This window comes from Micromys minutus (assembly GCF_963924665.1).
Source record: "Micromys minutus genome assembly, chromosome: 10".
In the NCBI taxonomy this organism is placed as follows: domain Eukaryota; kingdom Metazoa; phylum Chordata; class Mammalia; order Rodentia; family Muridae; genus Micromys; species Micromys minutus.
Genome location: NC_137979.1, coordinates 35158043 through 35168403, shown reverse-complemented (window position 1 = coordinate 35168403; position 10361 = coordinate 35158043). Strand labels below are relative to the sequence as shown.

Sequence of the window (10361 nt, the reverse complement as noted above, 5' to 3'; positions counted from 1 at the left end):
AGAGCCAATTTTAGGGTGACTTGACCCTTTTAAAGTGCATGTGGATGGCCCAGTGTCTTGCTGTAGTGACAGATTCTGGATGGACAGTTAGATCTACTGAGCCTGAGGATAGTAAGCTGGGGTGTTGTGGCCCTGGCTTGGTACCCAGCATCCCCAGATCCTGCCAGTGCCGAGGCCACAGCCCTACAGGGCTGCTGGCACTCTGGCCACGAAGCCCTGGCTCAGGCTGGAACTTGCTTGCACGTGCAGTTGGAGTCAGTTGGAGTCTCTGTGGGAATAGCTTGGCACTTGTGTGTGGGATTAGATGTCTTTGGCAAGGCAGCTGGCAGAAAAAGGCCTTGTGGAAACAAAGGCACTACAGATCACTCCGGCAGGTGGGGGTAGACGAGTCACACCTGGACTGGCCTGTGTCTTTCTAGCAGAATCTGATTAAAGCCAGTAACATTAGAGGCTGAAGGGTCAGGGCAGATGTCAGCATACTGAAGTGGAGACTTCCTGCAGTGAAACTTTATTGAGCCCTAAGGAGAAAGAGATGCATCTTATGAGTGGCAGGGCTCAGATAAATACAGGAATAAAAGCTCACATCCCTCCATCGTGAGACAGGAAATACTAGGAAGGAGTCTATTAGTCTAAGGGGTATCATCTCGCAACTAGTTACTGGAAGATCAGAACACTTCTGTTTACTCCTTGTCAATTTCAGAGGGATTCTATACATGTATAGCATCTTATTGGTTACATTTCTTTCTTCTGGTCCCTTGTATTAGGTTAAGTATTAACCCAAGCTTATAGAGGAGAAACCGGAAGTTCTGAGATGATGTGCCATCACTGAGGTTATCCAGGGAAGGGGCTGAGCTGAGGCCAGGCTGTGAGAGTCTGTTTTCAATAGAACAGGCTCCATTGACACAAAGGGCTGGGCCATACATTCGCTATGACAACCAAGTGATAAAATCTGAGAAACTGTCAAATGCAGTGTCATTTAAGGTGACAAATTATAGCCACTCTCAGTTCTTACAAGTAGGACTAATTATGTCCTAGGTTAAACATGGCACTCCCTAATCTTTACACCTACCCTGCAGGATGTTGCTTGCACCCATCTGGTAGAGGACACAGGGCTGAGCTACATGCCTAACTGAGGAACTTATATTGTGACGCAGAGCCAACCTTCAAAGGCAACTTTGGAAATGGTTTTAAGACTGAAGGGCTCTGGGGGAGTCCCGGTCATTAGTTGAAACAATGACAGTAATCCACACCTGTAGTTTTTGGCTTACCCAGCAGGGTTAGGGACTCTTGTGCTGCTCCAAGCATTGTTCTCTTCCTTTCTCAATGAACAGCATAGAGCTGTGGGAAGGACTACCACGATGTCACAGAACAAGAGCATACCTGGGGCAGTGCTCTGATGGATGTAATACCAGCCCGATCTTGTTGTGGTGTCTGGACTTGGTTGCTAGGGCTGCCAGAGGGAAGCCGAAGGCAGGCATGGGCCACCAGTTTCCTCTGAAAGCCTCGTATACCATCAGCTGAGTTGGCTAGCACCAGTCCCAGGGGCCAGAGGTGGATTATTGCTCCCAGGAACCTAGTGTGTGCTGGGGACAGCGAGGAACGCAGGGTACCGGGAGCCTGAGGCAAGGGTTTCTCCTCCATACCATCCAGTTCTTTAGAGGCAAGACAGGTCATTCTGATCTTAAAGAGAAAACATTCCTTTATAGCTTTAGATTGTCCAGCCCTCTTCCTAAGAGAATTTTACCTTTGCATTCATTTGACAGAGGTATGCTGCAGTGGAGATGTGGAAATCAGAGGACAGCTTGTGTGTCCTGGGGATTAAATTTGGGTGGGTAGGATTTAGCTCTCTAAAAAAATAAAACAGATGGGTATGGTGGTACACACCTTTAATCCCAACACCCAGGAGACAGGAACAGGCAGATCTCTGAGTTCTAGGCCAACCTGTTCTACGTTACAGGACAGCCAGCTCTATACAGAGAAACCCTGTCTCAAAAAGCAAAACAAAAGATGACATTTGTTGAGTGTAAGTATGTGTATGGGTGTGAGCATGCCATGGGATGCTTGTAAAGGTCAGAAGACAGTTTTTAGGAGTTTATTGTCTACCTTGAGGGTCCCTGGGATTAAACTTAGGTAGGATGGGCTTGGCAGCAAGCACCTTTACTGGCTGAGTCATCTTACTAGATCTTTCTAGCAGAGAAAACAGTCTTCTCGACTGTGATGTCCTGAACTAGACTGGCTCCACATGGCAGAACGTAAAGAAACTAGTTCCTCTGGCAGTTTGGTCCTGGAGTTGCATAGGCCACTCAGCCCATCTCATCACACAAGAGGACGGACACAAGGCAGCACAGTGGCAGAGACATCCCTCTCAGGCCTGTCAGAAGCCCGGTCTCCACGCATTGCCCACCCTGGCCCCAGTCATACTCACTCTCCACTTATGCCATGCGTGTTTGATGACTGTGGCAGCCATGTGTAACCTTCTGATGTGCTTCCGAGTTAACCAGGACCGAAAAGCTGAGGAAACAGCAGAGACACCAAGACCATCATTAGAACTATTACTCATGTGGCTACCACCAGAGGAAGTATGAAATCTGTTCTTCAGTGATATACACTGTCAATACAAAGTCATTCCTTGAGGGCTGGAAAGATGGCTCTGTGGTTAAGTCTTGCAGAATACCCAGATTTGGTTCCCAGCACCCATATGGTGGTTTGCAATCTCTTGATAACAGTTCCAAGAGATCTGATTCCCCTTTGGCCTCCAAGGCACTTACATGCATATGGTAACACACATTCTTACACACACACACACACACACACACACACACACACACACACACACACACACACACGAGTAAATCTTAAAAATGTAACACTGCCCACAATCTTGCAGCTATTCACGCATTGAAGGGCAGGGCCATTGGGAGCTCTCACTGCCAAAGGTTCATCTCAGATTCAGTCCTCAGCAGTGCCCAAGGAAGAAGAGGGCTCTGGGTTATCTTTAAAACTTTTTGTTTATGTGGATTTGGAGCTCTGTGGCATAGCATTTGCCTAGCATGACTGAAGCCCTGGGTTTGACTCACGGTATTGGAGACAAGGGCTCTACAGTCCAGGCTGGCATCAAACTTGAGATCTTCCTGTCGCAGTCCCTGAATGCTGGGCTCACAGGTGTGGATACTACACTTGGCCTTTATGAGATTGTCATTTTTCAAAATAAGCCTGTCAGGACTGTGCTGGTCACACCCACCATGGAATCGACCCCACCCACCTGCCTGAATGAGCACGGCAGCCCGCCTCTGTTTCTCCTGCTTTTGGAGCCGGTGTCGTCTCCAGCCACACTGGATGCATCGGGCACACTGCTCCAGCATCTGGGCACGTCCATTTTCCAGAAGCTCTAGCTGAGAGAAGGGGAATCTGTTGAGGTGCTTGGCCTCTCCTCCTCCTGAGGAGGGCCTACACTCCCAATTGGCACCTGAAATTCATCCCCCAGCCAGTTTACCATGGAGTCAGTCATGAAAATCTTTGTCCTGCCACAGTAGAGTGGGATCTGTGCGGTCGTAGCTGGGTCACTGGGAGTGGCTGCTGTCTGAGTTAAAGCTGGCAGAGCATGGAGAATGTCCTGTAGTACAGGCTGCAGTGTGGCCTCCCTGGCACATGGAAGCTGCTCTGGGGTAGGAGAAAGGCTTCATTAGTCCCCGCTTTCTGCATGTTCTGTAGCCTGAAGAAACAGACTATGGACTCCCTAGAGCTCTTTAAGCCTCTTGCGGTTCTGGATCTAGTCATTTTTTCCTTTCCCCCCTCTTTTGTGTAGCTCTTGTGTCCCCTGAAGTCCTGGCTGTTTGGGAGTGTCCTGAAGCCTCCTTGGACAGGCCGGCCAGGGGAGTTGGACGCCTGGAAAAGGGAATCCCAGGCTGCTTGGCCACTCTCTCAGCCTCACCCCTTATCCCTTCCAGACAGTCAAGTGTAAAAAAGGGAGAACACACCCAGCTATGTGATAGCCCTCCCAGACTTGCAGGGCTACCTCCTGGGTGAGAGGATTTACCTGAGGGCTCTGACCACAGTTAGCTGCTTAGCGCCTCTCTGGAGACAGAGGCCACCAAAGCAGATGCTGGAGACGAGAGATGAGAGACTTCCACAAAATGGACCAGTGCCCAGAGGGGCTTGGAAGAGAGACAGGAGAGCAAACCATGGAGAGAGAGGAGAAAGAAAGGGAGGGAAAGGGAATGTGACACAACTCCCAAGAGGAAGAGAACTCATTGACTGGGCCCAGAAGAGCATGGGTGGTTGGGGAGTAGCTGTAGTTGGGCTAAGATTTGTCCTTGTGTCTGTCTCTCCACTTGCCCTTAACATTTCCACATTCCTAGTTATGGACAGCTACAATGAGCCAGACAACTCAGACAGTTGCAGGCTAGACTTTTGCCCAGATACTTTGAACATGCCTCCAGGAACCTGGGGCTCAGGCCGTGTAGGGCTGGTTGATTTCTGAGATCTCTCTTCTTCCTGTTCTTCCCACTGACAATGCTGGCTTCCCTCCATTTTGTCTACCTCTGTATCTGTATGGAATCATGCCTGTCAACACTGACCAGTTTGTCCACCTGTTACTTAGCTGCCCACAGTTCTGGCTTCCCCACTTGGATAGCTCCACAGCCTCACTCCCAGGACCTTCCACAAGGCCACTAGAGTAGATGAAAGCAAGAGGCAGATAGAACATTGGCTCTATCCCCTGAAGGGTGGTACCCCATCAACCCAGAAAATAAAGTCCATGTTTGTTTGTTTTCTAAGATAGGGTCTCTCTGTGTGGCCCTGGCTGTCCTGGAACTCCCTCTGTAGACCATACTGGCCTGAACTCTTAGATATCAGCCTGCCTCTGGTTCCCAAATGCTGGGATTAACGGTGTGTGCCACCACTGCCCGGCTTCTAAATCCATGTTTCTTGATTAGGACCCACCTGGCACCCCATCCTTACCACTATTGTGTGGAGTTGCTCGTATCTCCTTTGTCACATGCAGTGGTTGTCATGTGGCTAATCCAGCTTATCCCCTCTTACCACCTCCTCCAAACACCCTCCTATGTCTACCTTTTCCAGGCACCAGAGGAAGCTCTGTCTGTCTGCACTGTTAGCTGGGGTTCATTGCCCACATTATTCTAGCAACCATGAGTCTCTGAACTCTCATCCCCAAGGGTGCACAGGTAAGCCAGTAACACAGGGGTGAATGAATGACAAGGAGCAGGCCCCACTCACCAGAGGACCCTTTGGCAGGACACAGGTCCCTGAGGCCGGAGGATGTGTGAGGTTGGAGCCTTTTTAGCAATTTATATCTTTCCATGAAGTTCTGGTGAGAGACCCTAGAAGCCAAAGCAGGCAAAAAGAGAATGACTTTGTGAGCCAGGTCCCTAGCTGGGACTCAAAGCCAGCACTGCCCTGACTATCACCACTGGATGAATGGAGAAGGGTATGTTCTAGAGGTGCCCAGGGTCACTCGGTGGGAAGCCTGCAGATACCATTTAAAATTGAATTTGTGGCTGGCAAGATGGTTCGGCAGATAAAAATGCCCGTTGCCAGGCCTGACAACCTGAGTTTCATCCTGAAGAGCCACACAGTGAAAGAACTGTTTTGCTAATCCTCTGACTTCCATGTGATGTGGCATGCTTCCCTGCTGGCAGTGGGTGCTCACACCCACTGAGGACAGACAGCACGGACCTGCACAGTTCTTAAAACTCTACTGAGCTTGTTTTTGAAAATCTGACCAAGCCACAGGAGAATTCCTGATTCTCACTTCCCTTTTCCTTCACACTCCAACTCAGGCCTCCCCCAGACTAATCCATTTTGGTAAACTGTCCTGATTGAAACATCTGCCCCAGCAAACAGCAAGTTCTTTCTACAGCCTGGACGCTGACTGCTCCCTGAGGCCCCACTCGAGTCTGAAGAACTCAATTCTCTTTATTGTCAACTATATCACAGTTTGCCCCATTGCTCCCAGTTTTCACAGCTAATCCTCACTCCCTTCTCACGGGGCCGGCTCCAGGGCACTCAGGCACTGCCATGTCCAGCTCCTGTGCCCTTACATTCCCTGTTGCTTCTGTGCCCTAGTCCCTTGGTGTCTCACTTTCTAACAGCATTCTGGCCGATCCCTGTTCTAAGTCCCCCAGGCTGGCCCTTTCCTGTTCTCTGAGCCTGTACTGATAACCAGCCCATGGATTTTCCCTGCATACCAGCAACAGATTCTGTTCCTTTCCATCATAGTTGTACTTTAGTGTGTGTGCATACTTGCACAGGTGGGGGCCTTCACTTGACAATGAAAGCCTTTCTCTATAGCTCTCTCTCTCTCTCTTTTTTGAGATAGTTTCTTATTGAACCTGGAGCTCACTGACTGGTTGGTTAGACTGGCTGGCCAGTAGACCCATGAAATTCTGTGTCTGTCTTCCAATGCCGGGATTACAATGCTTGCTGCCATACTCAGCTTTTAGCTAACATGAATGCTGAAGATCCAAACTTAGGTCCCCAGCAAGCTCTTTACCTAATGAGCCATTTCCCCAGATCCTTTTAAAATTTGTTGTTGTTTACTAATTTAAAAAAATCAACTTTGTAAATTAAAAAAAAATTATGTATATATACATGAATGAGAGTTTTGCCTGCATATATGTCTGTGTAACATGCGCATGCCTGATAACTGTGGAGGCTAGAGGAAGGCTTCCGACACCTTGGAACTGGAATATTTTTAAAAGATTTATCATATATATATGTATGTATGTATGTGTGTATGTATGTATATGCACACTGTATCTGTCTTCAGACACACCAGAAGAGGACATCAGATCTCATTACAGATGGTTGTGAGCCCCCATGTGGTTGCTGGGAATTGAACTCAGGACCTCTGGAAGAGTAGTCAGTGCTCTTAACCACTGAGCCATCTCTCCAGCCCCCTGGAACTGGAAATAATAGACGATTACTAGCTGCTATGTGCCTGCTGGGAATTGAACTCAGTGTGCTTAATCCTGAACCACCTTCTCTAGCTCCAGACCCTAAAAAAAAGAAAAAAAAAGATTTATTTTTATTCTATTTAATTATGTGTGTGTGTGGAGTGGGTGTGTGGGTTCGTGCCTATAAGTGCAGGCACCCATGAAGGCCTGAGGGGTTGGAACTGGACTCACAGGCAGTGTGATCTGCCTTTTGTGGATGCTAGAAACCAAACTTGGGTCCTCTGCAAGAGTAGTTTGTATTCTGAACCTCAGTCATCAATCTCTCTAGCACCCACCCAGCCCTTTTGTTGATTTTTAAATCATTCTTAGGTGATTCACTAGGGTCTCTCACTCTACCTCAGCCTGGCCTCAAACTACCATAACCGAGGCTCGCTTTAACGTTGATATCCTGTCTCTTTGTCTCAAGTGCTGGGATCATAGGTGTGTGCTACCGTATCTGGCTCATACTTAATTTCCTTGTTTCCACAGGAATGTAGGCCCTACCAGGGCAGAGATTACACACTGAGTGACTGAATAAACGTAAATCCTTTGCCTTCCAGGTAGACTGCCACAGACCTGCCATTCTCCTAATTCCCACCTCTCTCTGTCGGACCCAAGTTCTGAGTGCCCCCCCAGGCTTTGGCCCTACAGCAATGTGGCTTACTTACCGGATGGGAAAGCCAGCAGCACTGATGTGGATGGTCTCCACAAGGCCACAGGCCTCTAACTGGTTCAGGACCTATAAGGGTGGGGAGAGAAAGCAAGTATCTACAGGCTAGAAATGCCATTTCTTCTGCATATTTCTGGTCCTGACCTTTAATGACAAGAGACTTGGCTGGTGGAGAGATCTGTCTCTGAGAAACTGAGAGGCCTGACAATCTTTCTGCTAGAAGAGGTCCTGGTGGAGCTGCAAAGATCCTGTTTGGTACTTGGCTCCTCATATAGCTAAGGCCCACAAAAACAGACATAGGCCTGGCTCTGTCTCTCACCTCCCCAGGACTGACACGGCTTCAGAATACAGAATTGCCTATTCTCTTTCAGCGTCAGAGTTGTTGAAGCAAAAAAAGTATGTTGTGAAGATTCTAGCATGATTTGAACCCAAACTTTACCAAGTTATCTTTGGCTAAACACCCACATTTAGTAGATGACTGGGACATTCTTCAGTGCTGTCCAGAACTCACATGTCACTTGTATTCCCTCAGAACCTGAAACTCTGAGGAATGACTTTATGTAAACTGGGAAAGGAGACTGACAGTTTAGAGATAGCCATGCTTCATGGGCTGTACAGTTGTTGAACAAATCACGTAGCACCCATTGCCCTGAGCAGTCTCAAGTCTCTTGTCAAGGACAGGCTAGGTGAGCAGGGAGCAAGATGCTCTAGTGTCCTCATGTGCCACCTTGGTCAGGCTTTGGTGGGGTGTACAGAACATACAGTCACTCATGACTGCCCTGTCAGAGAAGAGAAATAAGACCTCCCTTAATGTCAGGCCCAGCCTAAGAGACTGCCAGTGACCAACGTCTGGAGATGTGTTCCTCTTTATTCTTGGTGCTAGGCAACAGGGTTAGTTACCTCTTCCTGGAGGAAAGTCTGTGGCTGACTCTGGCTGTTGGGCTTGATGCAGCGAATGTAGTGGGGTGTTGTATTATGTAGGACCTGCAGGAGCTGTTCCAGTGAGGCCTGAAGACACAGAAAGCTGGGGTTAGGCAGGACTGGTGCAGCTCAGTGTCATAAGCTGGATGTTGGTTACTGAGTATGTTGTATCTTTGGAGGCCCACCCAGCCTTGAGATCAGGCTCAAATATACCCTGGGGATTACTGGAAGTTTTTAAAGAACGCGTGCAAAGCACATCATAACCACTCCTTACTTCACACTCTGTCCAGGAATGCTTCTGGACCAGCGGCTCTTACTGACTTAGCCTCTGGTCTCGGGCTTTTCCTTTTTCTTTCTTCCCTAGGATAATTTTCCTACAGAAGAGCTTCACACCACCCCTGCCATTCTGTTATTAAGCCTGCCCTATATGCCAGAGGGATGTGACTCAGACATTGCTTATGTCACAGCTCAGCCTAATGACACACATGCTGTGCAGGAACTGTCAGTAGTGTCTGAGGCTCTGGCTGTAGCATGCCCATCAGACAATAAACTTGGGTTTCCCAGGGTGATCCCATAAGGAGATGATAGTAAAGTGGGGGCTAGCATTTGAACAGAAACAAATAAATACAAAAGGGACAGGGTGGGTGAAAAAGCTGTTGAAGGACAGTGGTCAAGAGACCCCAGGAAGGTGAGCAGCTCAAACAAATTTTGCACATTACCACATGACCAGATAATAGCAAGTAAGCGGTAGTCTGGTCCAGCCAAGCACAGGGTTTGAACAGGGCAGGCACAGCTCCATCTAGCATTACTCTCATATGATGACCCCATCAGCAGAAGCTAGGAGTCCCCACCTGATACCTTATCCTTATACCTGGTGATGTCTTATCTTTTACACTGAAACATAAACTTGATAAGACAGGGACCATTTCTGCAATGGCACATCACTGCTTCCTAGTAAACAGCCCCGGTTTGAGGAACACTCAATAGACAACTGAATTGAGTACTTTATGTCAGCACCACCAGACCCACCTTGAACTTGGATACCACAGTCAATGCAGGAGCCCTGCTCTGGCCAGATAGCTCCTCCTGGGTCTTCTCTTCAGGATTAGCAGGAAACAGCATCATGAGCAGAGGGTCTTGGGATTGCTGCAGGAGCTCAGTCAGCTCAGGGGGAACAGGGTCCTATTGGAAAGAGCAAGGGGGGCAGAGTGGTGGCTTCCTAGTACTGGCCACCCCTCCCCAAGTACAGAGCTCCTTGGGAGGGCAGGCTGGAATCTCAAGACTGGGTCTGCTGGCCAAGAAGAGACATGTGCAACATGGACCACTTCAAGGCAGGTCAGGGCGGATTAGCAAAGATCTTAGGCAGGGCTCAAGAGAGTGAGCCTTGATTTTGAGCAGAGGACAATTAAGAGAATGAGGATGCCCTATAGGACCTTCTTTGTACGTGCAGCAGTGATTCAGCTTCCTTACCCAGGAGCTATATGCTGTGGCCCAGGCTCACCTTGTTCTTTTCCACCAGGCCTGCTGTGCGGTACCGTACAGGTCCTGCAAAATGCACAACCACAAAGCTGGGCTCCCGGCTGAGCTTGTTATGGCCCAGGCAGGGCCTCCCTGCCAGCGTGCTCTCAATGCGCGTCTGCAGTTGTGCAGCACTGCTCGGACGGTTAAGGCGGCATTCCTGTGGGTGGGAGGGGGCGGGCGTCACAGTGCAGTCTTCCCACACCTGCAGTGTCTGGACCCATTACAGCAGAGTTGTAATTCAAACATCATAGCAACTTCAGGGGAAAGATCAGGGATTAACACTCATTTGTAGATGG

General features: G+C 48.8%; 1 protein-coding gene across 4 annotated transcripts in view; it reads right to left on the bottom strand.

Moving 5' to 3' along the window:
- Positions 1-82: 82 nt before the first annotated feature.
- Positions 83-10361, bottom strand: part of MYO19 (myosin XIX) — a 28366-nt gene continuing 18087 nt past the window's right edge. For 2 of the 4 annotated variants that reach the window (XM_080922511.1, XM_080922513.1), the window contains 10 exons: positions 10046-10222; positions 9574-9726; positions 8524-8631; positions 7622-7692; positions 5236-5339; positions 3494-3660; positions 3263-3392; positions 2426-2511; positions 1381-1680; positions 83-518 (listed from right to left, as the gene is read on the bottom strand). In XM_080922511.1, the coding sequence (XP_080778637.1) occupies positions 390-518; positions 1381-1680; positions 2426-2511; positions 3263-3392; positions 3494-3660; positions 5236-5339; positions 7622-7692; positions 8524-8631; positions 9574-9726; positions 10046-10222 (1425 nt within the window). In that variant the 3' untranslated portion in view covers positions 83-389. Of the gene's footprint in view, positions 519-1380; positions 1681-2425; positions 2512-3262; positions 3393-3493; positions 3661-4036; positions 4155-5235; positions 5340-7621; positions 7693-8523; positions 8632-9573; positions 9727-10045; positions 10223-10361 lie in introns of those variants that run through there. The other 2 variants (XM_080922512.1, XR_013975151.1) reach the window with 2 other exon arrangements.